General features: G+C 54.4%; 1 protein-coding gene across 4 annotated transcripts in view; it reads left to right on the top strand.

Annotated features, from left to right (window-relative positions):
- The first annotated feature begins 668 nt into the window (after positions 1-668).
- The window catches only part of SRRM4 (serine/arginine repetitive matrix 4), a 46,176-nt gene continuing 20,351 nt past the window's right edge, over positions 669-26,493 (top strand). For 2 of the 4 annotated variants that reach the window (XM_030958954.1, XM_030958955.1), the window contains exons 1-6: positions 669-892; positions 19,435-19,578; positions 21,750-21,830; positions 22,843-22,914; positions 24,237-24,263; positions 24,725-24,775. In XM_030958954.1, coding sequence (XP_030814814.1) covers positions 762-892; positions 19,435-19,578; positions 21,750-21,830; positions 22,843-22,914; positions 24,237-24,263; positions 24,725-24,775 — 506 coding nt within the window. In that variant the 5' untranslated portion in view covers positions 669-761. The remainder of the gene's footprint in view (positions 893-19,434; positions 19,579-21,749; positions 21,831-22,842; positions 22,915-24,236; positions 24,264-24,724; positions 24,776-26,493) is intronic. The other 2 variants (XM_030958957.1, XM_030958956.1) reach the window with 2 other exon arrangements.

Below are 26,493 nucleotides of genomic sequence, written 5' to 3'. Positions count from 1 at the left end.
TGGAATCCCACTGTAGGATTCCAAGCCTGCCACTGCGCTGGAACTGCATGCTCCATCGCTGCCCCTTCCCAGTTAAATGGGAAGGGAGGTGGACAGGGGCGGAAAAGCGGTTGTATTTCGAATTCTCCGTCCCATATAGGTCTCGGTGTGGATGAGTTATGGAGCGGTCTCTACGGCCTCCTGCTGCTTTGTCCCTCAGCTGTGGCTCCAGGCTCTCCCTTTCTTGTGTCTGGTCGGGACTGGGCAAACACGGAGGCTACTGGGAGCCTCTGCGGGGGCCGGGGACTCGCTGTGCCCTGGAGGCTCTGTGCCCCGCAAAGGGCAAAGTGCAGCGGTGATCCCGCAGCGAGCTGGAAGCGGCCTCTCGGCTGGGGAAGGAAATTATGGGGATGGCGCACGGACGGTCCTGGGGGCTGCGAGGGGGTGGAAACCCCCTCAGGATTCACCCAGGCGGGGCGAGCGGTGCGCGGGGCAGCTGCAGGACCCGAGCGGGTCGCGGGTGCCCCGGAGCCGCCCCCTCCCCGGGCTGGGCTCCGCCGCTCCGGGCGCAGCTGCGGCGGGGGCGGTACCGGGGAGGGGACGGCGGCGGGTCCGGCCCCTCTGCCCGCCCCGCCGGCACAAAACGGGAGGCGGGGGCGGCCGGCGCCGCACTCCCCGCAGCGGGCCGGGCCGCGGGCCGGGCCGGGCGGAGCGGGGGATGTAGCGCTCAGCACCGCGGACAGCGGCGGGGCCGGCCGGGGCTGGCCGTGGGTCCCGGGGCCATGGCAGGCGTGCAGCAGGGCGAGAAGCAGCTCTTCGAGAAGTTCTGGAGAGGCACCTTCAAAGCCGTGGCCACGCCGCGACCCGAGAGCATCATCGTGGCCAGTATCACCGCCCGCAAGCCGCTGCCCAGGTAAGGGCTAGCGGGGCAAGGGAGGGGGGCTCTGGGAGATCCCGCATCCTTCTCCACCTCTAGTCCTCTTCCCACCATAAGGAGAGTCCTGAGTGTGTCTCCCTGCCACCAGCTGTTCGTGGCTGGAGGAGCCGGGGCACCCTCCCCATGCCTGAGGCTGGGGTGCTGGCTGGCTGAGCCCCCTCCCTGGGCAGGTGCTGTGCTCCAGAGCTGAGCAGGTTTGGGAAACTTTGGAGCCTGGGAGCAGGATGAGGGGCTGCAAAGCTCTAGCTGGGCTACAAAGAGGGGGCAGTGGTGGAGGGGCAGCAGCTGGAAAGTGTGACCAGCTCCATCCCCGCTGTGCAGAGCCCTGGGCCGTGTTTCCTGCTGGTGGCCTTTTCTCTATGTCAGCCCTTCACCTCGGACCCTTGGGAAGGTGAAGCCTGGCGAGGGAAACAGGGGTGGACCCTGCCTTTTCACTGTGGGGAGGCTGGTGACCCCCAGGGACACACAGCACAAGCAGCCTGGTCAGTGCCACGGACAGGGACAGCTCTGGGGATGGTGTCCCCCATGTCCCACAGCCAAGCAGCCTTGACTTTGCTCACCCAGTACCTGTTCTGTCCTCCTGCTCCAGGAAAGTCAATGCCCCCATGTTTGCCAGAGGCTGAGCAAAAGAGAAACCTGTGAAAACAGGCAAGGGGGCTGCAGGTACCCCTTGAGCCACTCTGCCAGGCTGTCACACAGGCAAAGGTCCGTGTGGCTTCCCCACAGCTATGCACACTCTGATTTAGACCAGCTTAATTTTGCTGATTGTCTCAGTATTTGTTAATAATATCCTATTTGTGCTGCTTTTATAAACAAAGGACTTTTTTGCTGGCTCTCCTCTCTCTTTGCTCTGTTTTTCCTCTGCCGGGTTCTGCCCAGCTGGTGTGGGGAACCAGCCAAAGTTCCAAAGGTGCTGTGTCTGTAGAGGAGAGGGGCTCAGTCTGCAGGAGGCTGGGTGCTGGGGGCTCAGCCTGTACTAGCGAGAAGGGAAATCCTTTGAAATGAGCCTTTTCAGATGTTTCCCATGCCAGTGGAGGCTGTGAGCCACAGCAGCAGTGGGGATGGGGTCCCTTCTGCCCTGCAGCCCAGCTGCTGAGCGTGAATTTTTCCAATCTCTCTGATTTCCATTAATCTGGGTAGAAAAATGGGAAAGGGCATGGGTTCAGCCTCCAGTTGAGAAGAGCAACTCTTGTTTCCACAGGCAGTGTTTGCAGGGCTTCAGCCTTTGTGGCAGAGAGGAACCTCTGTGTTTTTCTCCATCCCTGCATCGGGTATGGTCGGCACCTGAAGGGCTGAGGGCTGGCTCACACACACACTCCTGCCTGGAGGTTCCTGAGTGAGCTTAAATATCTTGCAGTTGGAGGTGTAATAAGGCAACAATTTCAGGTTTTGGGGAAATACAGCTAGCCTGGGTGCCAGGAATGATGCCTGGCTCTATCTAACCAGCAGTTTGGATGGCGCAGACATCGTGGTGGGGCTGAGCACCACAGCTTGGGGTGTTTGCAGATCCATTAAAAAGTTCCCAAATGTGAGCACCGCTCCGTGCTGCTGGTAGTGACAGCTCTGGTGGCAGTGAAACAGTGCAGAGCTCTTGGCACAGAGCACAGCAGCCCTGCCAGCTCGGCTTTGCTGTGGTTTGTGGTGGGCACCAGCAGATCCAGGTGCCCACGCCGGGCTGTGCTCCCCTGCCGGGTCAGCGCAGCCCGGCTCCTTTTGTCCCCTGGCCGTGTGTCCTGCCGGCCCTGGGGCTGTTCCCTGTGGAGTGGCAGCCGCACAGAGCGGGGCCAGCCCCGCCGGGCTCTGCGGGGCACTCGCTGCGCTCGCCCTGCCCCGGGCACGGAGGGGCTCTGCCGCTCCAGGGGCTGCCACCAAAGCTGCAGGGACAGAGATGCTGCGGTTCCCAGCTCTTCTCATCCGTGCTGCCGGCTCGGCTCGCATCCCAGGGGGCTCTGCCAGGAGCCCGAGCTGCCGTCTGGGCAGGATCGCACCTCTGAGTGCCAGATCTCACAGCCCCAGGGGCTTTGCAGCGGGTCCTTTGGCTGCACAGTGATGTCCATGGAGAGAACAGACCCAAGGCTCGCAGCAGCTCCTGTTGTAGTGGTCTCCGTGCCTGGCTCCGCTCTGGGTTTGTTTTTCCGGAAGGTTTCGCTGCGCCACTGCTTGGACCAGCCTCTCTTCCCTGACGATACTCCCGACTAATTTAAGAGCAAATGACTGTGGTGCCAGAGAGGAGATGGGGAAACCAGTTAGCCAAATGAAATATTAAGATGACCATCTGGATTCCTGTTTTCTCCCACACTTGACAGCTGGTCCCCTGCAAACACCCTGCCCTGGATCCGGCCCCATGCTTCCCACAGCAGTGGGGACGCTGCCATGGTTTCCAGGCCAGCACTGCCCACCTCCCATCAGTTTTCCTGGCTGGGCCTGTGCCCTTGTGGAGTGTCAAGGGGCTCAGCTGCACCATGGGGGTCCTGCCAGGAACCCCCACCACAGTGTCCATAGCCTGAAGCATCCTGCAGGGTGCCTGAGAGGGCTAAGGGCCCAATCCTGCATCCTTGTGGGGCAGCAATGGGGTTACCTGGACAGAAAGTGATGCTTCTTCCCCTTGCCCCATCCCTCACCACTCCCTTCCTGCTGCTTCTGCAGGTAAAGCATCTTCCATCTAAATTCCCATCAAGCTGTCTTGGAGGTTGGGAGGGTTAAAGCTTTGCTAAACCCACGGTTCATCCTGGAACAAAAGAGTACATTAATACCTTCCCTCCTGCTGGGGCTGGGGGGGCATGAAATCCAGCCCCCCAGACAGCTTTGTGCCCAGAGCAGAGCTCTGCCAAAGTAAATGGATTATTGACCAGTTTGCAGAGTGAAAGGAAAAACCGAGGTGATGGGGAAAGGGGCTTTTCCAATTAACCTCTGCCCACACAGGGCCTGGTGGGGCTTTGCTGTGCAGCTGAGGGTGAGGGACTGCGTGGTGAGGGGAGGCTGGGGCTGACCCAGAGCTTGCCTTTGCAGGGGAATTGCTCCAGTATGTGCAAAATCCCAGTGTGATTTGAGAGGGTTTTGTGCCCAGTGTGGAGAGGGATGGGCTCAGGGACTGGGACCACCTACCCTGCCCTGAGCCCCTCTGCCAAACCAGGGTGCCCTCAGTGTCTCTCACTGGGCCATGAGGATGGGATTTTGGCTCTGGTGAACTGAAAATGCTTCTAAAATCTGCTGCATTAAGGTGCCTCTGGCCTCTGGGGATGAGTATGAGCACCATGCTCTGGCCCCGGCCCCAGAGCAGGATCAGCTTCCCTCCCTCTGGGCTGGGCTTTTGTCTGCGTCTCTTCCCTGGCCGTGACCTCTGGCACAGCACGGGGCTGGGAGCCCTGTCCCACTTGGAAGCCTGACTTCTCCAGCGCTGCTGAGAATTCCATCAGCACCAGTGCTGGGACTTGGGGACATCCAGGTGGGAGATGCTCCAGGGAACTGGAGCTGGTGGGAGTGTGGGGGCTTGTGGGGTGACTCTGGGGGTGGTTTAGTTCTCTGCCAGCCACAGTGCTGTTGGCAGAGCTGCCCTGTCTCTGCCCTGTCCCCAGAAACTCAGCCAAAATCCACTTTGGGGCCTGCGGGTGCTGGTGTCAGCTCCTGGGGCAGCTGGTGATGCCGAGTGAGCGCTGGGGAGGGAGAGGAGGCTCCTGCATCCCTCCCTGCCAGATGGTCTAAGTGGGTCACATCAGGGCAGCGCTGGGGATTTGTGCTTTAACCCTTAATCCCCCGGGATGCGCCGTGCGTGGAGGGGGAGGGTTGTGCTGCTGAGGTGGGATTAAGCCGTGGTTTGCCATCGCGGGTGATGTTGGAGACGAGTCTGGGTGCTGCCGGGACAAGGGTGACGTGTCCTGCCCGCTGCGCAGGGCCAAGGCAGGAGCAGCCACGGCACCGCGGTGTCGGAGGTCTCGGTACCCCAGCGAGCGCGCAAAGCAGCTGCGGTTCTCCTGTGGCCTCTGCAGCGACTTTTGGCCATCCCAACCTCTGGCTCCCTTTGGCGGCCGCGAGTCCCCAGCGTGCCGGCAGCCCCTCGGCAGGGATGTGCGGTGTTCTGCCGGGAGGGAGCCCCGCTGGCAGCCCTGCCGTGCCGCTGCCCCCCAGCCCCGTTAATCTCCCCTGGCTGGCCGGGCATCTGTTCCGCGGGGCCGCCTGGCTGCCATCTGCTGCTCCATCCAGCGAGCCCCAGTGCTAATGAGCCCGTGGCCCCGGCCCAAGGAGGGGGGAGAGGGGCTTGAAAAGAAAAGCGAGGGGGAGAAGAAAAGCCCCTTCCTCGGAGGGGCTGTCAATAGCGAGGCTTTTGTCTGCCCCTGCCCTCCGGCTCCAGCTGGACGGCGCTGGGAGCGGGGAGAGCTAATTAGGCAGCTCGGAACTGCCGGGGGGCTGGGGGCGGCTGAGTGAGGGGAAGAGCTGGGAATGCCCGCAGGACCCACTCCCTGCTGCTCGCAGAGCCTTCATCATCCTCATCCTCCTCCTTTCCCCCGGCCCTGTCCATCTGCCTCTGCTCTGGACTGCTGCTGGGCGCCGTGACCCTGCTGGCCTCTCTGCTGGGAAATGCTGTGATTCGGGGGACAGGTGATTTCTCACCTGTGAAAGTCCACTTGAGAGCTTTGCTGAGCTCTGCTTGGGGCCCAAACCGGGGGTCCAGCTCCCACACTCACCAGAAAGAACACTGGCACTACCTGGCCCTGCTGCTGTGTGTGAAGAGCCACAGCAGCTGCTGAGGAAACATGGGATAAGGATCTCCCCAAATCCAGGATTTGCTGCTGCCCCACCTCTGGCCAAGGGGGAGCCTGTGGTGTCCCTGCTGTGCCAGGGAAGCACCGTATCCGATCTCTTTAGATGAGGGATGAAATCAGGTGGAAGGAAGCAAAAGGGAGGACAGTTCCACTGGCTGGCTGGAGGATGGTTTTGTAGAAATATTTGATTTCACCCTTGATCAAACCCACTGGAGACATTGGCCTGGCTGCCAGGCTGCCCCATGTCTGCAGATGTTGGGGGTGCTGGGCTTGTGAGGGGAGCACTGGTGGGGTCTGTGCTGACCGTGGCGTCCCTCCCTGCCTCAGCAGCATCCCCACACTCGTGAGGCTGTTTCATGGAGTGTGGAGAACCAGGCCAGGGTGAAATATGACAGTTTAGGGTCTTGCAGGGCTGGAGTTCATCCTTGCCTGGCTCAGGTAGCAGCACCAGCTCCAGCCAGTCCCCATCCCTGGAGAGGCAGGAGAGCAGGACACTTGAACCCCATGCACATGTCCACACCCCTCCCACAAAGTCCTGCTAATGAATATTTAGGGCTGTGAGGCCCTAAATAATAAATAGCAGTGATGACCTCGATGACAGGGATTGCTAAGGAGCTTCTGCCCAGCGCCAGGTCCTGTGGCTGCTCGTGTCTCCTTGCTGTCACCATCCTGCCCCCATCATCTGGGACAGCCTGTCCTGCTGCAGCTTGACCCCAAAAGAGCCTCTGTGGTGTCTCAGGGGTCCCTTGTCTCACCAGGCTCCCTGGGCTTGGGAGATTTCCCTGGCTTTCTCTGCTCAGCCCCATTCCTACCCCTTCCCACCTCTCCATGGCTGGTGGCTGTACCTTTCCATACTTCCATTTCTCTATAAGTTGGACTTATCAAATGCACCCCCTGTGTCACTGAAATGAAATAATTTCGTGCATGACCACCCTTTCCTTTTCTCTCCTTTTTTTTTTTTTTTTTTTTTTTTTCATTTTCTACCTGTGGGCACTGAAACCTCCTTCATCACTGCAAAGCCTGGCCCAGGTCAGAAAATCCCACCAGTGTTTCAGTGCAGAGGGTGCCAGGGCTTTTGCCACAGCCCCTGCTCTGGCATGAGCCCTCAGAGGCTCTTTGCTGTCCTGAGACTGGGTCTGCTGTGACCCACAGTTCTTCCCTGTGACCCACACACAGCTCCCACCCCCTTGGGTCCTCCTCTGGCCCCACATCCCTGGTGGTGCCACCAGCTGGAAAACAGGCCTGGGTTTGATGCCTGGATTGGCATTCCCAGCAAAGGGCAGGGAGAAATGGAGCCAGCTTGTGTTTGCAGCCTTGCTTGCTGATTTCATAGGTGTCTGCAAAGGCACAGAGGTTGTGATGCCTGAAATCTGGTGGCAGTGGTGGGTCCCAGCAGCACAGCATCCCGAACAGGCTTTGGTGTGTGCCAGGGATGAGCGGGCTGGACCATCACCCCTGGCAGCATGGCCAGGCACCGTGCCCACGTCTGTGCCACCATCTCCTGGCAAAGGCCACTGGACCCTCTGCGGGACACCGGGTGCTGCAGAACTGGCTTCTCCAGCAGGCACTCGAGCTGAAAGCGCTGACAAACACGGGCAGTTTAAAAATAGCCGTTTCTTTCGCACGCGGCGGGAACGCTTTCCCTGCCAACGCAGCAGGGACTGCAGGAAGGGCTTACGAAAAATAATGCAAGTGGCAAAATAAACTCTATTAAAAACTGTGCTGGTGTTTGAGGCGGGCTGAAATGAGGCTCTGGTCTGGAGGCAGCGAGGCTGGGGCTCCACTGATGACCCGTTTAACTCTGCGTGTTTAATTTATGAATTGTCATTAATGGGAGAAGAAGCAGCTGCTGCCCAGCCCCAGCTGGGGGAATCTCCTTGTTCACCCCGGGTGGGCAGAGGGGACACTGTGGGCAGGGTCCTGCTGCCTGAGGTGCTGCTCTTCTCTCTCCTCCCTGGGGCAGGGGAGGCTGTCACTTGCTGCTGTGAGGGCTTCCTGCTGCTGGGTTCCAGGGCTGGGGGCAGGTGCCCATCTCACAGCCCACAGGGTGGCTGAAATGCTCTGAGACCCACGGGCAACGATGAGAAAATGGGTTTGCACTGCCACTAACATCAAATTCCAGCAGGAACTTGATGGCACTTTGGCAATGGGCTGGTTGTATTGGATTTATCTCTGTGCCCACGTGTGTTGGAGGGTGACTGGAGCAGAGTGGGGCAGGAGGCTGGGATCTGAGCTACATTGCCATCAGGATGAAGAACTAGCTACTGCCCAGCAAGAGAAATATTTTTGCATTAAGAGAGATTTCACAGTTAAAGAGCTCCTGCTGCATTAATCTGTGGGTCAGCTGGAGCTGCCCTACAATCCCCTGCCCACCAAAGCTGTGCAAGTGTAACACCAATCTGTAAGAGCATGTAAATATAACAGAAGTCATTCTCCACAGCTCCATCAGCTGCAGCCAGCAGAGCAGCCCTGCTCTGCCAGGGCATGGACGTGGCTGTGGCCCAGAGGGTGCAGGAGGCAGTTTGGGGTTTGGGCAGATCTGCTCCTGAGGCTGGTGCTTTAACTTAGAGAACTTATTTCCCATAAAGCATTTGCCCTCTTCAAACCTCCCTGCTCTGATCAGAGCCTGGTCAGGATTGTTATGATGAGGACAAGCAAGACAACTGGCTTCAGCACTTCTTTGAAGGGATGGGGTTTTTATTCTCCAAAAAATTCCAAGACTGGCAACTTACAGACAGTAAAACCCCAAAGCAACAAAACGTGCCATGTGTCACCTGCCCTTCCCTGTGTGTGGGACAGCCTCCATGGTTATCCCTCACCTGCACCCCATCCCTGCCTTTGTGTGCCCATCAGCCACGCCTTGGCAGGGTTAGAGGGTGATGGTGCAGGGCCAACACAACCGAGGGGTAAGAGAATAATGCCACGGCGAGGGAGGTGCAGGGGGTCTGGGTGGGCACCACCAGTGGAGGAGGAACAAAGGGAGCTGTGGTGTAACCCCTGAAACAGGGAGCTTTGCAGCCTGACCTGCTGGGGAGCAGTGAGACCCACGGGCTGTGGGCCTGGCTGTGCCCTGTGTCTCCTAATCTTGGTCTCCTGGTGACCTCCTCTGGCCCCTGGGAGTCCCTGTGTGGGGCTGAGCTCTGCAGGGGACAGGGTGTGTTGGCTGCATCTCCCCTAGGATCCCTGGACATCCCCAGATGAAGGGATTCAGTTCTGTCTGGTGGCTGGAGAAGTTGTTGGTGTGGTTTTGGACCAGTCATTGTGCCGTCTCAAACACTTCCCACATGAGGATCAGCAGCCAGTGAAAGTGAAGGATGTTCCTCATGTCTTTTGGAGGGGTTTTGGATGTTTTGGTGAGTCCAGGCTGCCAGGGTCCCTGTCTCTATCCCTGCCCTCACTGTGAGTGTGGAGCATCTCTGCATCTGCAGGGCCAGAGCCAAAGGCACAACGCTGGCAGCACGTGCCAGGGGAAGGTTTAGCTCCTGCTGTGTGCTGCCTTGTGGCACTAGTTACTCCCCCATCGCCTCAGGAGTTCACCACAAGTGCTTTTTTCCACCCAGAGCCCCAATTTCCCCATCCCCCCTGAAGAGCTCAGATGCCCAAGGGCTCTGGGCACGGGAGCTGTGCCATGGGGATGGGTGGGTTAATTTTGCAGTGGAGGCTCGTGGTCCAAAGTGCTGGCTGCCTGCTCTCTGGGCTGTGAATGCCACCCAGGGCACATCCATCCCTGATCAATGGAAGCTAAAAAGCAGGATCCTAGGGACCTGTGGCTCCCTCCCCACTGCTGGCTGCCACAGCCAGCCCTCAGCCTGTGTCACTGCCAGGTTTGTCCTGCACAGAGCAGAGAACAGGGGTCTCACCTCGCCTGCCCATGGTGGAAAAGCAGGCAATGGAGCCCCTGGACACAGCCTGTGCCCTGCCTGCAGAGCTGGCACTGGGGCTCAGCCACTGCCCCGCTCCCCCTGCTCACCCTCCCCAGCACTTTGGTATTGATTTGACCTGAACTCCCTTTAATGTGCTGTGATTCCTTTCAATTAGGCTTTGAGTGAGGTCTGTGCCACGTTCAATAGAACTGGACCAGTGCCTGGACTGCCCAGAGGGAGATGCTTGCAGATGCTTCCCCATCCCCAGCAAGAGCATCCCCTGTGTCCTGTTTTCCCCATGTCCCATGAGGATAATCCCAGTGCTTCAAGGTTGCTCCTTGTCCCCTCTGCATTTCCTGACCCTTTGCATCCACTGGGCTGGTGGCTTTGCCAAAGGGCAGATTCAGGGTGATTCCTGCTGTGTGCAGGAGCAGCCCCACTGCAAACAGGAGCTGAACCAACCCTGAGCACTCATTTTCACCTGCCCAGCAAAGCTTTTCCCATTCTCCTTGGTGGCTGTCATCTCCTCAGGGCTGCACTCAGCCAAGGCAGGGCTTGGGTCACATTGTTTGCAGCAAACTGATGGGCAGGGTGCTTGTTTCCAGAGATTGTGTGGAGCAGAAATCCCTGCCCTTCATCTCCAGCTGCAATTACCGAAGCCAAGTCGATGAAGTTGATGGTAATAGGATGGTAACACTGTCTGAATTTGTATTTAATGCTGATTCCAAGGGTCTATAATCTTCATCAGCACCACATGACTTTTTATAGAACAGAAAAATGTGAGAGCGGTTAATGAGCTGTAATTCTGGAGAGCTTCTGCCTTGATTGGGACTAATTATTTTCTTTATAAAAATAATTAACCATCCACACAACCTATAGAGTGAAAGGCATGTGGCATTAATTAAACCATGCAGTATTTTCAGTGCACCTTTATCTCCCATTTCCCAGCACATCCCAAACAGATGGTCACACGCTGCAGAAAGCCAGGCTGGGCACAAGCTGGCATCGTGTGAGGGCTTGTGCTGGGCACAAAGGGCAGGCCCTGGGTGAGGGGGCTGCCTCCAGATCCCAAATCCACAGCCCCTTGGCCCTGCATGTGCTGTGGAAGGCCTCATTTGGGAAGGGAAGGCTGGTTTGGGGGGTAAGGTGATGGTGCTCACACGTGGGGGTACAGAGGGGACACTGGGGGTGTCAGTGGGGCAGCCAGGGGACCCTGGCAGGGCACAGAGCTCTGTGCTGTGTGCTCTCATTTGCTGTGGGGCATCAGGATATCCAAAATTGAGGTGGTGGCTTTGTACAGGCCAAACCTTTGTTCTCCAGCCCTCTGGGATCCCGGGATGAGTCCCAGGTGAGCGTGCCCCAGCACTGGGGCTGTGCGTGCTTAGACACACACTTACATAATACATAATTGTTAACAAAACTAATTCCCCTATTTTCCTGGAGGTATTCTGAGAACTAATGAATATATTTGCATAATCTTGATTTTGTTTATGAATAATTCTGGATTATCCAAATGTGAATAACACCAGAACTTTGCCACTCTAGATTGCCTTTGAGTTGAGGATAGCAAAGCATTTTACAAATATTAGTTCAGCCTCACAAATCCCAGCAAGCAATGAAATTATTATTACACCCAATTAAAGATGGATGGGATGGAAACTGAAATGATTCTCTGCAGCCCCTCCTGGCAGGGTCTGCCATAGGGACTCACCTGCCTCTTCCAAATCTTCCCCCTAGGGAGAGGCAAGTGGACAAATATCTCCCCTTTTTTCTTTTTTGGGATGATTTAAAACAATGGCCAGAGTTGCAGGGTGGTGTGGATGGCTGGAGACCTAAGAGCAGGCAGGAGGTTTCTCTCTGGCTCGGACTCCCACACAGCACTGAGCACCCCACAGCCCTGTGTGTGGCAGGGATGGCACAGCTGTACCAGCCTTTTCCACCCTGGAGCACAGTGAGAGGAGAAAAGGCCCTGTCTTCCCTTTCAGAAACTCTCCTTTATTCAAAACCTCCTGACTAGGAACTGTCCTTCCTGGGCAGGCAGCCTGGCCACTGAGGTGTTTCCCACAGGCCCAGGGGGTGTTACAGGAAAAGAGGATTGGAGTCAAACCAAACACTGCCACCCATGAAGCTGCAGTTCAGGAGCTTCCCAGCTCAGCTGTCACTGCACACACAGGGAGGAAAAGGCCCTTTTTGGCCATTAAAAAACCCCTGTCAGCAAGTGAGGGTGGGAGTTTAGAGTCCACTTTCCACACCCCCTGCTGGGCTGGGGTCGTTGCAGGCGCATTGCTCAGCAGCAGAAATCTCTTGGTTAATTCCTTTCCACGGGAGCTAATTTCTGCCCACGCTTCTCTGTGTGGGGACATCTGCTCCTCACGGTGTCATGGGGCCCTCCTGGCCCCAGGGTGGCCCTGGCAGTGCAGCCCTGTACATCACAGGGGCCTGGATGTTCAGGAGACAAGTCCCAAAGAGAAGGGTGGCCAGGGAACCCCTCCTCACCAGACCCTGCCCTGGCTGGGGACACCCATTTGGCACCCAAGTTGGGGACACCCATTTGTCTGCACTCCTGACTCTGTTCTAGGGGGATTTGAGCATTTTTTTAATGTTGGAGTCATTTCAAGCTGAGCCCTTGGGAATCTCTGTTCCCTAGGGAGCACCATGCCTGTGTTGTGGCACATGGGGTGGCTCAGGGTTTGTGAACAGCATCTGGTGACCTGGGTGTCCCCGTCCCCAGCCTGGGTGGATGGATGGGGCAGCAGAGAGACTCAGCCAGGCATTTCCAGGGCAGCTCTGCAGGCAGGTGGCAGCTGCATGAACAGGTTGTGTTCTTGGAGTTACCGGAGTGTTGGGACCTCCAGTGTGTTCTCCCCTTTTCCAGTGATAATTCAAAGGAAGAAAATTAAGGGAGAGGAAGAAAAACTTATTGTGTGTGGCAAAGAAAGCATTGCTGCTCCAAGTGGATCTTCTCCAGCCACCTTCTCCTTGCTGCTTTCTAAGTGCCTAATTACTAATTTATTTTTAAAGTGATCTCTCAGTGCTCCCAGGAGCTGCGGGTAACTGTGTGCTTACCATTCCCTATTTGATTAAAATTTAACGAGTTGTTATTGGCAAATTCACTATTTCTCTGCTCTTTGCCATGCCAAATAGCACGGGGTTTGGACAATGGGGGGAGCAGGCACATCTGATGGTCCCAGGAGCAGAGGCTGGCACTGTGCATCCCTTTGGGTGTGAAGGTGCTCTCCAGCCTGGCCATATTGCAGGGAGTGCCAAAGCACTTCTTTTCTAGGACATCCACGAGCTCATTTTTTTTTTGTTAAACCCTTCCTAAAGCATTAAGCATCATCCTCAGCTTCTGGCTCCTCGTGCTGTTTTGAGAAATGCCCAACCACACCTCTGGACTCCCTCCCATCCCCTTGGTCCTGACCTTTGCTTGGTTTTGCCCTGTGCTGCTTGTGGGCAAGTGTTTCATGGGAAACGAGCTCAGATCCAGACTTCTCCTAATCCCAAGCTCTGCAAGGGCTGTTCCAGGTTGCCCCCGTGCCTGGCTGTCAGCTCACCCCTGCTGCAGGCTGCTGGGGGTGATGGCAAGGAAAGGATCTGGGAGTGCTGTGTGGAGCCAGCTGGGAGGAGAGTGGCTGTGGGGTTTTGGTGTGGTTTAGCACAATCTCTCAGCCCCAGGCCTCTGGGTCACCCAGGAGCCTGGTGTCCCCCAAAACATGGATCAGGGACGTGCCAGATCGCTGTGCCGTGGGGCAGCACATCAGCACTTCCATCTGCATTTGCGGGCACCTGAAACAGCCAAAGCTCCTCTCGTCGTATTTCCTGATGGAGGAGAAAACTGGCTGCTGTACAGACATGGGAACCCGCCGGGTGTTTGTCTAAGGAGGAGGATTTGAGGACAGGAAAGGCACAGGATTGTCCCCCCGAGAGCAAGGCTGGCCCGGCAGTGTGCAGGGGCTGGGGGCAGGAAGCTCCGCAGGGACCCCGCGCCGAGCCGGCAGCGTGGGAGGCACAAGATGCCGCAGGAACCGTTCGAGATGGGGCAGCAGGCCAGGTTTTCTTTAGAAACAATGTGACCATGTGCCATATTCCTCAGGTTTCTCGCTGTTATCGCTGGCGGGCAGTCAGCAGAGCCATCCTGGGTCGCTGGAAGCGATGGAGATGGACAGCGAGCCCTGCAAGGAAGGGGGACAGGGGATGGGGCTCCTTGTGGCCCTGGGGAGGAGGAGACCGAGCCGTGGGGAGCAGGGAGATGCTGTGCTCAGCCTCCTGCCCGAGCCTGCCTAAGAAGGCGATTCACAGAGGGCTGGCTTTCCCCGTGCAGCTTTCCCTCTGCAGGGATTGTCCATCCCCGGCCGCACAGCAGGAGCCGCTGCCAGCTGGTGCCCGGGACAGAGCCCTCCCCGTGGGCTGCCACCTCTCAGCATCCCCCGGAGCATCTGGCGCTGATCCCGCGCCGCCAGCGGGGCCTCTTCCAGCAGGGAAGCTCCTCTGTTCTGATCCAGCCATGCATAGTAAATCAACTGCTGGAAAAGAAAGAGCCAAGCTGCTTTTTTGGCCCGGGATGTGCTGAGAGCGGTCGTTAAACCTTTCTGGAGTGCAAGAAGGAAAAGGAGCCGCATCCAGGCTTGTGCCAGGACACAGGGTTCCCGGGAGCAGGAGGGGGAGGAGAGTCACAACTGGCAAAAATCTTATGAAAAATGTATGGTACAGAATTGTGTTTCTCTTGTGCGTTTGAACTGCCTCAAGAAACCCACGTGTCTTTCTGCAGCTGGTGCCTCTGCTGATACACAGAAAAAAATAGCAGGGAGAAGATTAAAATTGAACTGGCTTGGAGTCTGTGTAATCAAGGAAAATATCTCGGTGATTTGCTATTATAATTTTCAATAACAAACTGCAGGGCTCCTGCTGCACTAATAATAACGGGTTGAATGAGGTGGGCAAAGAACCTGCCATGGGTGTTTGTGTGTGTGTGTGAGTGCTTGTGGGAAGCACTCACAATATTCCCCATCTCCTAATTTTGAAGAGGTATTTTTAGTGCGTATTTCAAAGAGCTTTACATAAACACATCTGCTGGAGTTTTTGCTGGGAAATGTCTTTACAACAGTCTTTTCTGTCCCCTCCCTCTCGGGGGACAAGGGAATGGTCTGACCATTTTCTTCTTCAATCAGATAAGCAAAGCCAGAGAGCAAGAGAGAAAATCACAGGCTCATTTTGCTGGTGCCAAAAAGCTTCTCAGCCCAAAGGGTGGATTTTAGAAACACTTTGAGCAGCTCAGATCACCCTCACTAGAGCCCAGGGCAGAAGCACACTTGAAGTGGCTGTGGCAAAGAGCAGAGAGTGCAGGGATATGGGAGAGCAGGGATCCTGACCCATCACTGCCCTCTCTTGCACAGCCAAAACCTCCAGGTGAGGAAAGGAGAGGAAAGATGGGATATTGTGTCACCTGTCCATGCACTTTTTGTATGTTACTCAGGAGAAGTGGCAAGAACATCCCTGGTGCAAGCAGCTGCAGGCACAGGAGTTTCTCCAGCCTCCCCTCAGGATGCCATATCCTGATGTTCCCAGTTCCAGGCAAGGTGTCCATCCTTCATCATTCAATGCCAGTGAAACATTCACAGCTTTTAGGCTCATCAGAGATGTTTTAGCCTTGTTTCTCTGGGGGGTTTGGTTGGCTGAAGCTGCTCCTGCCTTTTCACTGAGGGGTGTAGAGATGATGGGAACATGAAGGCAGCTAGGGCTGAAGCAGGGAATGTAGTAAAGTTTCTGTATTGGCTGTCCCAAATCCTCTGACCTTGGAAGTGCTGCCAAGTGCACTCAGTGCCCAGGGCCTCTGAAGTGCTTCTGCATCCAGCACCCAACCCAGCTGCATGTGCAAAGGAGAATAAAGGATAAAAAAATCCCCAAAAACTGCTTGGTTAGCATGGTCCAGCCCCAGTTTGCTTACACTGCTGCTTGCAGGGCAGCTGGGAAGGACACAGGGGCTGCACAAGGCCACTGACAGCTGTGACTGCTGGGGTCCATCCCGTGGAGGTGAGGGACAGCACAGTTGAGTGGGGAGATGGTCTGGTGCCATGGTCTGGCAGCTGAAAGGTCACAGGGAGACAATTTTCCTGCTTTTGTCTCCTCTTGAGATGAGTTACTGCAGGGAAAGGCTGATTGATGGAAGGTTTGTGGCAGGAGGCAGCTGCAGGGCCAGGGAAGCTGGGCTGGGACACAGGAGCCTGTGGGCAGGGGAGGGCAGCACCCAGGGAATGTCAAGTGCACAACAAAGCTCCCTGAGTGCTGTCACTGCGGGCTGGGGGGCACGGGTGTCACTGGGCTCAGCTCCCCGAGCAGCCTGCGCCACCAAGGGCCACATGTCACGGCCTGATGAGATGGCATTTGGCTGTGGCAGGCAGCATGGCAGCCCAGGATGGAGGGATGGGCATGGTTTGGGAGTTTGCTCCCTGAGGCAGCAAATGCTCTGTGCCTTTGTCCTGTCCGCTGTGGGCAGTGCCAGGATCTGTCCATGGGCAAGGGCAGTCATTAACTGGTCTCCATGGTATCCCCACACACTGGGGGTGACATCCTTTCCCCAGGCAAAGGAGGCAGAGTGGGTTGGCCTCAGGTCACTGCCAGCAGCAAAGAGCCACCCATCCCTTCTCCTCCATGTGGCCACAGTGGTTTATGGTGGTTTCGTCCACCTTCAAATAAGGAATGTTTGGGTTCCTTCCCACCAGTGACCTTTCCTGCTTCATTTGTATTGGGGTAGGCAATAGATCATGATCCTCTGCTGCCAACATGTTCTGTTAGAGAGGGAATACATGTGAGAGCCCAAATCTGACACCACACTGTGGAGGTGGGCAAGCTGGGCTGTGAGAGGCTTGTGCTGGTGCAGAGTTGAGGGCGCTGTGTGCCTGCTGCTTCTCTTCCAGCCACTGCAGCATTGGCAAAATTTGCCATGAGCCCAAAAACCCCTCCTGGATCAGAGACTGCTGGGATGGAAGGGACAGGATGAGCCAGCTCTGTTGGGTGGTTGCACAGGGCATGTTCTGCACTGAGTGGGTGGCAGGCAGCCCACAGGTGCCTTTCTGGGGGGGTCTCCCATCAGGAGCAGCTGTGCTGCTTCTGGACAGGTCTGATGGACAGGCTGGGTTTCTGCACAGGAGAAAGAAAGGGGGAAGAAAAACAAGTGCAAGTGATCGAATTGCCAAGTGGAAATGGAGAAGTTCAGAAGGCAGGTGGGATGGGTGGGCAGCTGCCTTGTCCTGGTCTGACTGGGTGGCCAGGAGTGAGTGCATCCTTAGGGACAAACATGCAACCAAAGGCTGTGTGCCTCACTAGGAGTGCTGGAGCAGTGCTGCCCCCCAGCAGGGCACCCCTCCTGCCCCCTCTTCTTCCTGCCTCCTCTGGCACAGCCCCTGGGCTGAGTGAGTCCCGTGCTCCCAGCAGCATCCTGCTGAGCATCCCCACTGCTCTCCCTGGGCCAGCTCCAGCAAAAACACCCACAGAGGCTTCTTCTTTTCTGCTGCAGGCACAAACAGCAGGGAAAGTGTGATAATCCCTCCTTTGAGGCCACAGAGATCATTCACACCAAACTGCATCACTTTTATATCAGTCACGAAAGACACGAAAGACAATAAGAAAAGAAAATGTTTATATATATATATATATATATATATATATATATATTCAATCAATGTCTATGGAGCTCCACGCCAGGGGATTACCAGCCAGTTTAAAGCATTAGTGACTCTCAGCATCCATCAGAAGAGAACATTTGGTTGAATGGAAGCCAGCCTTTGATGGAATTGGAAAATAATTATTTCCATCAATAATTACTTCCAAGCCCAGAAGAAATGGCTCCTGGCATGTTGCAGGACAGGAGTCCTTGATCGCCTCGAGGCCAATATGTTTTAACCCCAGGACCTGGAAATCCCATTAGAGGCTGGGTGACAAGGATGTCACCTGCTGTGCCCGGGTCCTGGCAGTGCTGTTCCAGCCTGCTGCCAGCCTGGGGAGGATCCCCCCTGCCTCTGCTGCTGCAGTGCATCCAGCTCAGACTTTGCACAGGTCATTAATTTGGGGACGTTTTTAATGGATCCTAATGATTGAGCCTCAGAGGCCTGTTCTTAAAAGGGGTTTGGGAAAGGCCACAAGCCAATTAGCTGGCACACAGAAAATGATTAACCATGTAGCCTCCTGGATGGTTAAAAATAATGGAGATGTTGGGAAGCGACTGGGGGATTTATTACAGACTTTTTAAAGCAAGAGGGATTATTCACCTCCTGCATATTTTGGGCCAGAAACATTTCACCCAGCTTCCCCCCACTGATCCCTGTCTCTTTTATTTGGCTGTGCATATCCTTAAATGTTAAGGCATTACAAAATGGGCTCCAAGGAGGAGCTGGCTGTTAGAGAAAGTGGATGCTTGCAGAGAGAGAAAAAACAGGTGGGAAGAGAGGACTGACCCCTCTACAGGCGCTCCTGTGCCAACTCCAACCCCAAGGAGTGTTATTCATGGCTGAGGCAGGCAGCAGAATGTTCCCTGGGGCATGCAAGGCTCTGGCCATGCCTAACTGGGGCTTTTTTAATGTACCATTGCTCTTTAACCACCCTCCTGCCCACACTTAACAGCCAGATGTGCAGCACACACCTGGCCCTGGCCCTTGTTCCTGTCTCCACAGCCCGTGTGTGATGGCTGTGGTGATCTCTGCAGCCAAAGCTTCTTTCACTGTGGCTGCAGGGCTGGCAGGGGGACATCCCAGCCTCCCCCTGCTCTGCTGGGATCCACATGGCCTGAGGGCTCCAGAGTGTTGTTTCCAAGGAGAGAAGGCAGGCCTGGTGACAGACACAGGCACGGGACTTTGCACAGCTGACGCTAAAGTGGCACCCACAGCCCAGTCCTGGGACTGGCTTTAAAATGGTAATGGAAAAGAAATGGGGACACTTTTAGTGCCAGCTGAGCCCAGCCTACCCTGGGTATCACCCACAGCCTGGCTGGGCCTGGACATGCCCATGTTTGCTTTATCTATTCCATAATGCTCTGGATGACACTAAACCCCAGCGTTTTCAGCAGCCCTGCTGGGGATGGTTTATGGCTTTTCATTAATCTTTTCATTCTTTGAAATAAATATCTGCAGGGCCTAGAAACCTATTTACTTTCCTCCTGAGTGTCTGCACGCAGACTTGTTTGGGTTTGTTTTCTCCATTCAGCGGCTTCTCTTCTCCATTTCAGCTTGCACAAGCCCCAGTGTTTCTTAGAAACGTCTCTGTCCAGGCTTTGCCTGCCTTTGCTCTGCTCCTTGCCAGCTCCCAGGGCTCTTTAAGGCACTGACCTGGCCCAGGTGGTTCCCCTTAACTCTGCTGGGCTGTCCCAGGTTCTCAAGGTGGAGCTGCCAGCAGGATCAGGTGTGTTCACAAGCCCAGCACCTTATTTGTAGGAAGTTTGCTGCCAGTCAAGTATGAGAGGCGAGGTGTTTTTGAGGCATTAGCAGGTTGGGAAAACTACATTTGAAACGGGAAAAGATTTGGGGTTTTTTCCTATCAGAGTGCAAAATCCGTGCTGTCTCTGCAGAGCTGGTGATCTAAACCCCACAGTTCAGGGGAAGATGTCTTGACTGGCTCCTGGTTTTGTTCCCATTGGATTGGATCTGGCCCTGTGCTGTCCAGCTGCATGATGCTTGTGGCATCTCTGCCTGAACAAGGAGCACAGCATGCCTGGGCTGGGGTGCAGCTTGGCTTGGGAACGGGGCATTCCAGAGCCCTGTGGGAGCACTGAGGGCAACCCGCAGCTCTCCTTCCCAGCTGCACAGCTCCAGCCTGCAAAAGGGAAAGGAGATTCCCCAGGACGTGGGAATGACCCCAGCTGAAGGCACAGCTCCTGATGGCTCTTTGTCACCTCTTGCCCTGGCAGTGGGACGCTCGGCTGCCTGCCGTACCCTGCGGAGGACAGACGGCCGGAGAAGCTGAGCAGCTGCGTGGTCAGGGAGCCTGCCAGCACCAATGGCTGTGCCAAGGGGAGGGACAGACGGGACCATGGCCACCGCAGGTCACGCAGGTATGAGCCAGGGCCGTCAGCAGGGCCACCCTAGGACACCAGGGGGTAGCAGGGGAGGTTTCCATGGATGTTTACTCAGCCCTTCTGGGGTCTGTGAGAGCTCTGTGTGTGTGCACAGAAAATGTGTGCAATCACATGAAATCCCTGTTTGAGTTTGCAGGGACAAACCTGCAGTTCATTTCCACTCCAGGGCTTGCTCCTGCAGCCTCCTTCAGAGTCTTCCACGACCTGCCAGCGCTCCTCTGCCTACCAGGTCTGCTGGGAATCACCCTCAGCAATTCCCCTCTCCCCATGCTAGATCAGCTCAGCAGCACTGCCTTCATTAGGACACAGCCTCGTTATCAGCTTGTCGTTAGTCCCTGACCACTTGAGAGGAGAAAAATGAATGAAACGTTGTAAATGAAGCAGCTGGGGTCTCTGAGCCCTGCCTGCTCAACCATCTCTGGGATTAAAGCCTCTCCGCTCAGTTAAAGATGCTGGAAAGAAAGAGCAAGAAAGCACATTTCATATCTTCAGATTTCAGGCCAACCAGAACAATAATCTAAAGCACACTTTTAATTAGACTTTGATTATTATCACGGAGGAACAATTGAAGTCAGATGAGTGCATGGGAGAAAGCTGCCACATCAAAGACAAAAGACTTTATCTGGGGAGAGGGAGAAGGGCTCTGCAGAAAGCGCCTGGGGCTGCATGCTCAGATGTTGCTCTCCTGTGGCTCTGGCAGTGCCCAGCCATATCCCTGGGTGTCTTTGGGCAGGTGTCCGAGCTTGGTGACAATGAGACATCCTGGAAAATGCATGATTTCTGTCTGCATTGAGGTGGAAGGGCCACCAAGGTGTGCCACATCCTCTCATGGTGCTGCTGCTGCTGATCTGTGAAATCCTTGGGAGGAGCAGTGAGGAGGAGGAGGATGTGGGTGCTCCATGGGGCCATGCCACACTTGCACACTGAATTTACTGCACCAGAAGCACTCATTATTCACAGCTCACAACTGAAGCATTAGCCTGCAGTTTCATTTTGCAGAGCTTTTATTTTTTTTTCCAAAGTGTATTAAAAGCACTAAGCAATTGAGTTTTTATGATAGTGTAATTTCAGTGGTAATTCAAGCCCTGGATGATCAAGTGTTGAGGGGTGGTGGAGTCTGAGTGTCCCCCCCCAAAGTGTAGTTTGCTCTGCATTAGTACTTTCATTAGCAATAATGTTTGTTCTTGCTGCAGAAAACTGCTCAATTTTTAGCCTGTTTTCTAGTGAAGATCTCACAGCATTCTCCAGCCATGGGGCTGCTTCTACCCATTCCTTGCTCCTGGCTATTCCCAGGGGCAGGATGAGAAGTGGGGAAACTGAGGCACAAACCCAGCACCCTCAGTGATTTTTCAGAGGCCCTGGGGAGTTCGCTGTACCCCACAAACCTTGGTTGTGGATCCATCTGGGGATTCAGAGGGACCTGTGGATCTGTTTGGAGATGCACGTGGCTGATTTGGGCTGATTTAGGGATGCCACCAGCTGCCTCTGTCTTTACAAGCATTTGCTTTAGTTAATGAGTAGCCACAGAGTATCTGTCATTTTTTTCAGCCCAATGCTCTGAATTAATTAACCACGGTATTTGCTTTTCATTGAAACATTACACGATTCAGCATCATATGTTTAAAGAAGAAATTAATTTGCACGAGGGTGTATTTTCAAGGTTTAACAACTGTATAAGAGATGCATATCTCCTTCAATTACCATAGTGTCTCAATAAATATATATATATTTCTAATCAATTGCTACTTAACACATGTCAAGTCTTTATTATAGTTAGATGCATCTGGTTGCAATAATTACTGTATGCAAATTAAATGCCAATTAATTATTTAAAGCATATTTACAAAGAGCAACAAAACCTATAAATCTGTTTTGGAGTTGTTAACCTCAGCAAACATGTTTTAAATAATCAGCATTGATGTGGTGGAGCTGTCTTGTTATATCTCTATTAGACAGTTCATTTAAACTGTGACTAAATAATTCGTTAGAGGGTAATGAGGCAGCACCCACACCCTTGGCCCACCATGAACACTGACCTTGCTGCCCCTTGTCCCTGTGGTGGTGATGCCAGAGAGTCCCGTGTGAGCCCATTCAGGGTTTATTTTTATTATTTTTAATGTTTATTGGGTCTTGTCCCCTATCCTCAGCCCTTCGTGCGATGGGGAGCGGCCGCTGCCGGCTCGGGGGAAGAAGAAGAAAAAGAAATCTGGCCGCAAGAAGAGAAGGAGGTGAGGGAGCTATGGCGGCGTGAGGGGACAGGCCGGGCAGCCCTTGGCTGGGTGTGGGGGAGGAGGGTCATGAGGGAGCTATGGCGGCGTGAGGGGACAGGCCGGGCAGCCCCTTGGCTGGGTGTGGGGGAGGAGGGTCATGAGGGAGCCATGGTGGCATGAGGGAGCCATGGCGGCGTGAGGGGACAGGCAGGGCAGCCCTTGGCTGGGTGTGAGGGAGCCATGGTAGTGTGAGGGGACAGAAAGGGCCAAGCCCTTGGCTGGGTGTGACGGGAGAGGGTCGTGAGGGAGCCATGGCGGCGTGAGGGGACAGGCAGGGCAGTCCTCAGCTGGGTGTGAGGGAGGAGCATCATGAGGGAGCCATGGTGGCATGAGCCATGGTGGCACGAGGAAGGGCAGCCCTTGGCTGGGTGTGAGGGAGCCATGGCAGCATGAGGGACAGGAAGGGCAGCCCTTGGCTGGGTTTGAGAGAGGAGGGTCATGAAGGAGCCATGGCAGCATGAGGGGGCAGACAGGGTAGCCCTTGGCTGGGTATGGGGGAGCCATGGTGGTATGAGAGACAGGCAGGGCAGCCCTTGGCTGGGCGTGAAGGGAGAGCATCATGAGGGAGCCATGGCGGCGTGAGGGGCCAGGCAGGGCAGCCCTCAACTGGGTGTGAGGGAAAAGGGTCAGTGAAGGATGTGAGGGTGGCCATGGTGGTGTGTGGGATAGGAGGGGATGGCAGTTCTCAGCTGGGTGTGAGGGAAAAGGGTCAGTGTAAGATGGAGGAGTGAGGGCCTGGGGGTTCCACAGCCCAGGGAGGTGCCGCCATCTTCTCGCCCTCCCTTCAGGGCAGCAGAGCTGGGTTGAGGCTCATCCCTGGGTCCATCCCTAGGCTCCTGCCAGGAGCCCCCAGCCCCTCTCTGCCCTCTCTGCCCAGTGGAGATGCCACTGGTGGTGGGGTGAGTGTTGGGGTGGCCAACATGGCTGTGAGCAGCCCTGTGGTCCCTAAAGCCCCTCTGTCCTCCCTCAGGTCTCCTTCCTACAGCCCTTCACCTGTGAAGAAGAAGAAGAAGAAAAGCTCCAAGAAGCGAAAAAGAAACAGGTATTTTTTTTTCTTGAAGATGTAATTCCCAGCTGGCAATGGCTGTTGGGGGTTTGGAGAAGGGGTGGAAGGAACTGCTGCCTGGGCAGCTGTTGGTCCCAGTGGGCTGAGAGGTATGAGGCTCTGAGCAGCCACAGGGAGGCACAGCCCAAGTCCCTCTGGGCTAGGAGGGCATGGAATGGGGTGTCCACCCAGTGCAAACAGAGAAACGTGAACTGTTGGGGTGTGGGGACACTGAGGTGGACAAGCCAAATCACTGAGAGGTCTGTGGAGCCTCAGCCTGCTGTCTTTGCTGTCCTATTCACATGTGTCCATCCTCTGGCATGCCAGTGAGATGAGTGCTCAGGGTTTGTGCTGGTCCCCATCCCTTCCTCCCCACCCCTCCCCAGCCTGCAGAGTGTCAGGACCAGAAAAAGGCTCAGACCAACTCCCCATGCCCACATCCCAGTCTCCTCTCCCAGCCCCAGTGACTGTTTCCACCTTCCCCTTCTGAAGTCCATTTTTAATTCAAAGAGCATGATTAAATTTTAAAATTGCAAATATTTTACTGTTTTCTCTCAGCTGTTAAACCAATATTTGACGAGAACAGTGGATTCCATCTCCCTAAGAAGGTTCATGTATTTATAATATATTGAACCAAAGAGAGAAGCTACCAAAAGTGAATAACAGGGTGAAAAGTTGAGCTTGAATCTTCAAAGAGCAAGGGAGAAGGAGAAACAAAGATATAGGAACTTCTCTAAAAGACTTTCTTCCCAAGGAGGAATTCTTACGCTCTTTTGTGGATGCCATCTCCTGATGGAAGTCCGGGGTCAGAGACTCTGGCTTTGAACCTTTGGTAGCCATTTAGGTGTCTCCTATGTCATCCCAAGGGTGCTCCAGGAGGCAAGACAGGGCCACAAGGCTGATTTGGCTATGAGACTGCTCTGGAGTTACACAGAGAGGATTTTTCCCTTGACTGCTCTTTGGTCTTTCATACAGAAAGTCAGGGAATGGACCCACCTCTACATACAGTGCAAAACTGGAGGCAATAGCAGAGAAAAAGGACCCACCAGAGATAGGAGATGTATCTGATCTCTCTAAAGACTTGTTATCCTGAGGACCATGTTCTCAGTTACTTGTAGGGTGTGCTGGTCCCTTCTGCCACAGCAGCATTTCTCAGCTGCTCCCTCACCAGCTGGCTAAAGGAGAGGCAGGACCATTCTCTCCAGGTGCTGCCTGAGGTCTTCTCTCAGTGCTCAGTCTGAGCCTAAACACATTGTCTTGGACTCAAATTTCCAATTTTGTGAGACCCTATATTCAATGTACATATTTGTGTCTTGCAGGTTGTCATCAAAGAAGAGAAGGCACAGGTAAGAGTTGAGTAAGTGTGGGTGGTCCCTTAGAAATAAGAGTTTATTAGTCTCTTCAAGGTTGGTGTTCAGTGATTGGGGGCAGAAGACATTTCTTTTGTGTTTCCTTGTGGGATTCCCCTGGGTCCCCCCATTCCACGTGGGTGTGGTGACTCCCCAGGTGTGGACTGGAAGAGCTCTTCTGATTCCAGTGTGTGCGTGTGTACATTATCAAGAAATACTCATTTTCTCTATGGAAAAAGGCAAAGTCACCAAGTTGGCTGATCCCTTTGAGGGTTTTGGCCAAGCCCATGAAGCAGATTTGTCAGCAGGCACTCAGACCCCCTGTGCTGTGACAACCATGAATCCCTTTCATTTTTACTGCATGCTCTTGGGCAACTGAGCTGTAACATTGATTGTGTGATTGTGCAGCTTTTTATCAGAACAGAAATCTCCGAATTAATTAGCCATTTCTTATTTAGTTCTTCAAGCCCCAAAAGTAAGAGAAAGGAAGAAAGAAAACACAAAAAACAGTAAGTAGTGGTTCATGGAGTTCTCTGCCCTGCCTGCACAGTGTGGGGCTAGGAAGTGCTTGATGTGGTGGGGCCCCCGGAGCTAACACCTGCGGCACAGCTCTAAGCATTTCTCAGGATTTTTTTGAAGCTAAAACCAGCAATTCTGGTTTTGCTGGAATGGAAAAGGGCTTGTAGAGGCTGGAGATCTTTCCTCTGCCTTTCTTTTGTGACACCCCTTTCTGTACTTTGTGTATCTTGCACAGATGTGCAGAGTCTTGTCCACCCAGTCCAGAGAAAAGGCTTCAGCTTTTCTGGTGGGGGCAGCATGAGAGGCTGAACACTGACCTGCCAAAAGGGCAGGCTGGCACACCCTCACTGGGAAGGGCCTCAGCAACTCCTGGTTTGCTGCTCTAGGAGGTTGCATTAGGACCTACCCATGAGGTACAATACAGCCAAGGATCTGAATGGGGTCAAGGGGAGGAGAAGGGATTGCTTGGAGGGGATGGAGTTTGCAAACATCTGGTGTTGAGGTTCAGCCCTGGAGTGTTAGCAGAGCACAATCCTTGTCCTGTGGGGCACATAATTGAGGGGCAAGGTATAAAATGAGGTTCCTCAGGACTGGAAGGAAGAACTCTTCCTCAGGACTGTAAGCTGCTTCTGTTTTTCCCTTCATTCTGTCTTCTGGGAACTGCAACTTGTGACTTCTGACCTGCTTTCAGAGTAAGGTAACAGTCCTGGGGCTGAACCTTGGGCACTGACCCCTGGTTAGCTTTGCTGGGCCTTGGGATACTGCCTGCACAGGCCATCTCCATTACATGCAGAAAGCCAGTCTCCTTTTCACTAAGATTTCAGCACATTAAGTGGTCAGTTTCAGCTCAGTTTCCCCTCAAGCTAGGCTGCCCTCCACCTAGAAACCTCGGTGGTAAAAGAGAGGCTTTCTAGGTTATCTGTTGCCTTCCTAGGCATCTCCCCAGCCTAACAGAGCAGTACCCTAACAGTGCAGTTAAAGCTAGGATCCATGTCCTGCTGGGGTGCCCTGACCTCAGGGAACCAGAGCTGCTGGAATCGCTCTTTGGGGATAAACCAGCCAAAGCATTTTAGCTTCTTTTTTCTGCTGGCAAATCAGAGCTCAGCCACTCCCAGTTTCTGCAAATCTTTTGCTCCTAGGTGTGGATCAGATGGATCCCATGAGGATTTTTGTATAATCACACTGCTTTGACTTATCTTTGCATCGAGCAACTGGTTATCTAAAACACACAGGACCAGCTTTCCCTTCAGCAGGAAGGGAAGACAAATTGGAGGGACTGGTGCAGGGGGTGAAGGGCAAACATGGGGATTTTTCACATAAATCCACCATATGAGTGAAAGATGTTCAGTGCTGCTGATTTCAGCTGTATGGAAATAAGAAAGGAGGATCCCAAAATGCGAAGTTCAAGAAAAACAGAATCATTGGGTGTGAAAAGCATCAAAGAAAACAGCCAAGCAGAGTTGAAGGAATTGCCCTGGAGGTTGCCCTTTTGTCTTAAAGGAGATGCTGTTCTCAAGCAATTATTTGCTGAGTTTTTATACCAGCAAGTTGCTAAATGCTGTCCAAGCAGGTTGTATTTGTGCTGTCAGTGTCTGTGTAGTGTGGCCATGAAGTCAGGCTGTTCCCACCAGCTCACCCACAGTTAGCTTTGCCTGCTGGCGCAGCCATGCCAGCCTGAGCAGATGGAAACGCCTCCAGACCTAAATTA

This window comes from Camarhynchus parvulus, chromosome 15 (genome assembly GCF_901933205.1).
Source record: "Camarhynchus parvulus chromosome 15, STF_HiC, whole genome shotgun sequence".
In the NCBI taxonomy this organism is placed as follows: Eukaryota; Metazoa; Chordata; class Aves; order Passeriformes; family Thraupidae; genus Camarhynchus; species Camarhynchus parvulus.
This window is presented reverse-complemented; position numbering and strand designations above follow the sequence as displayed.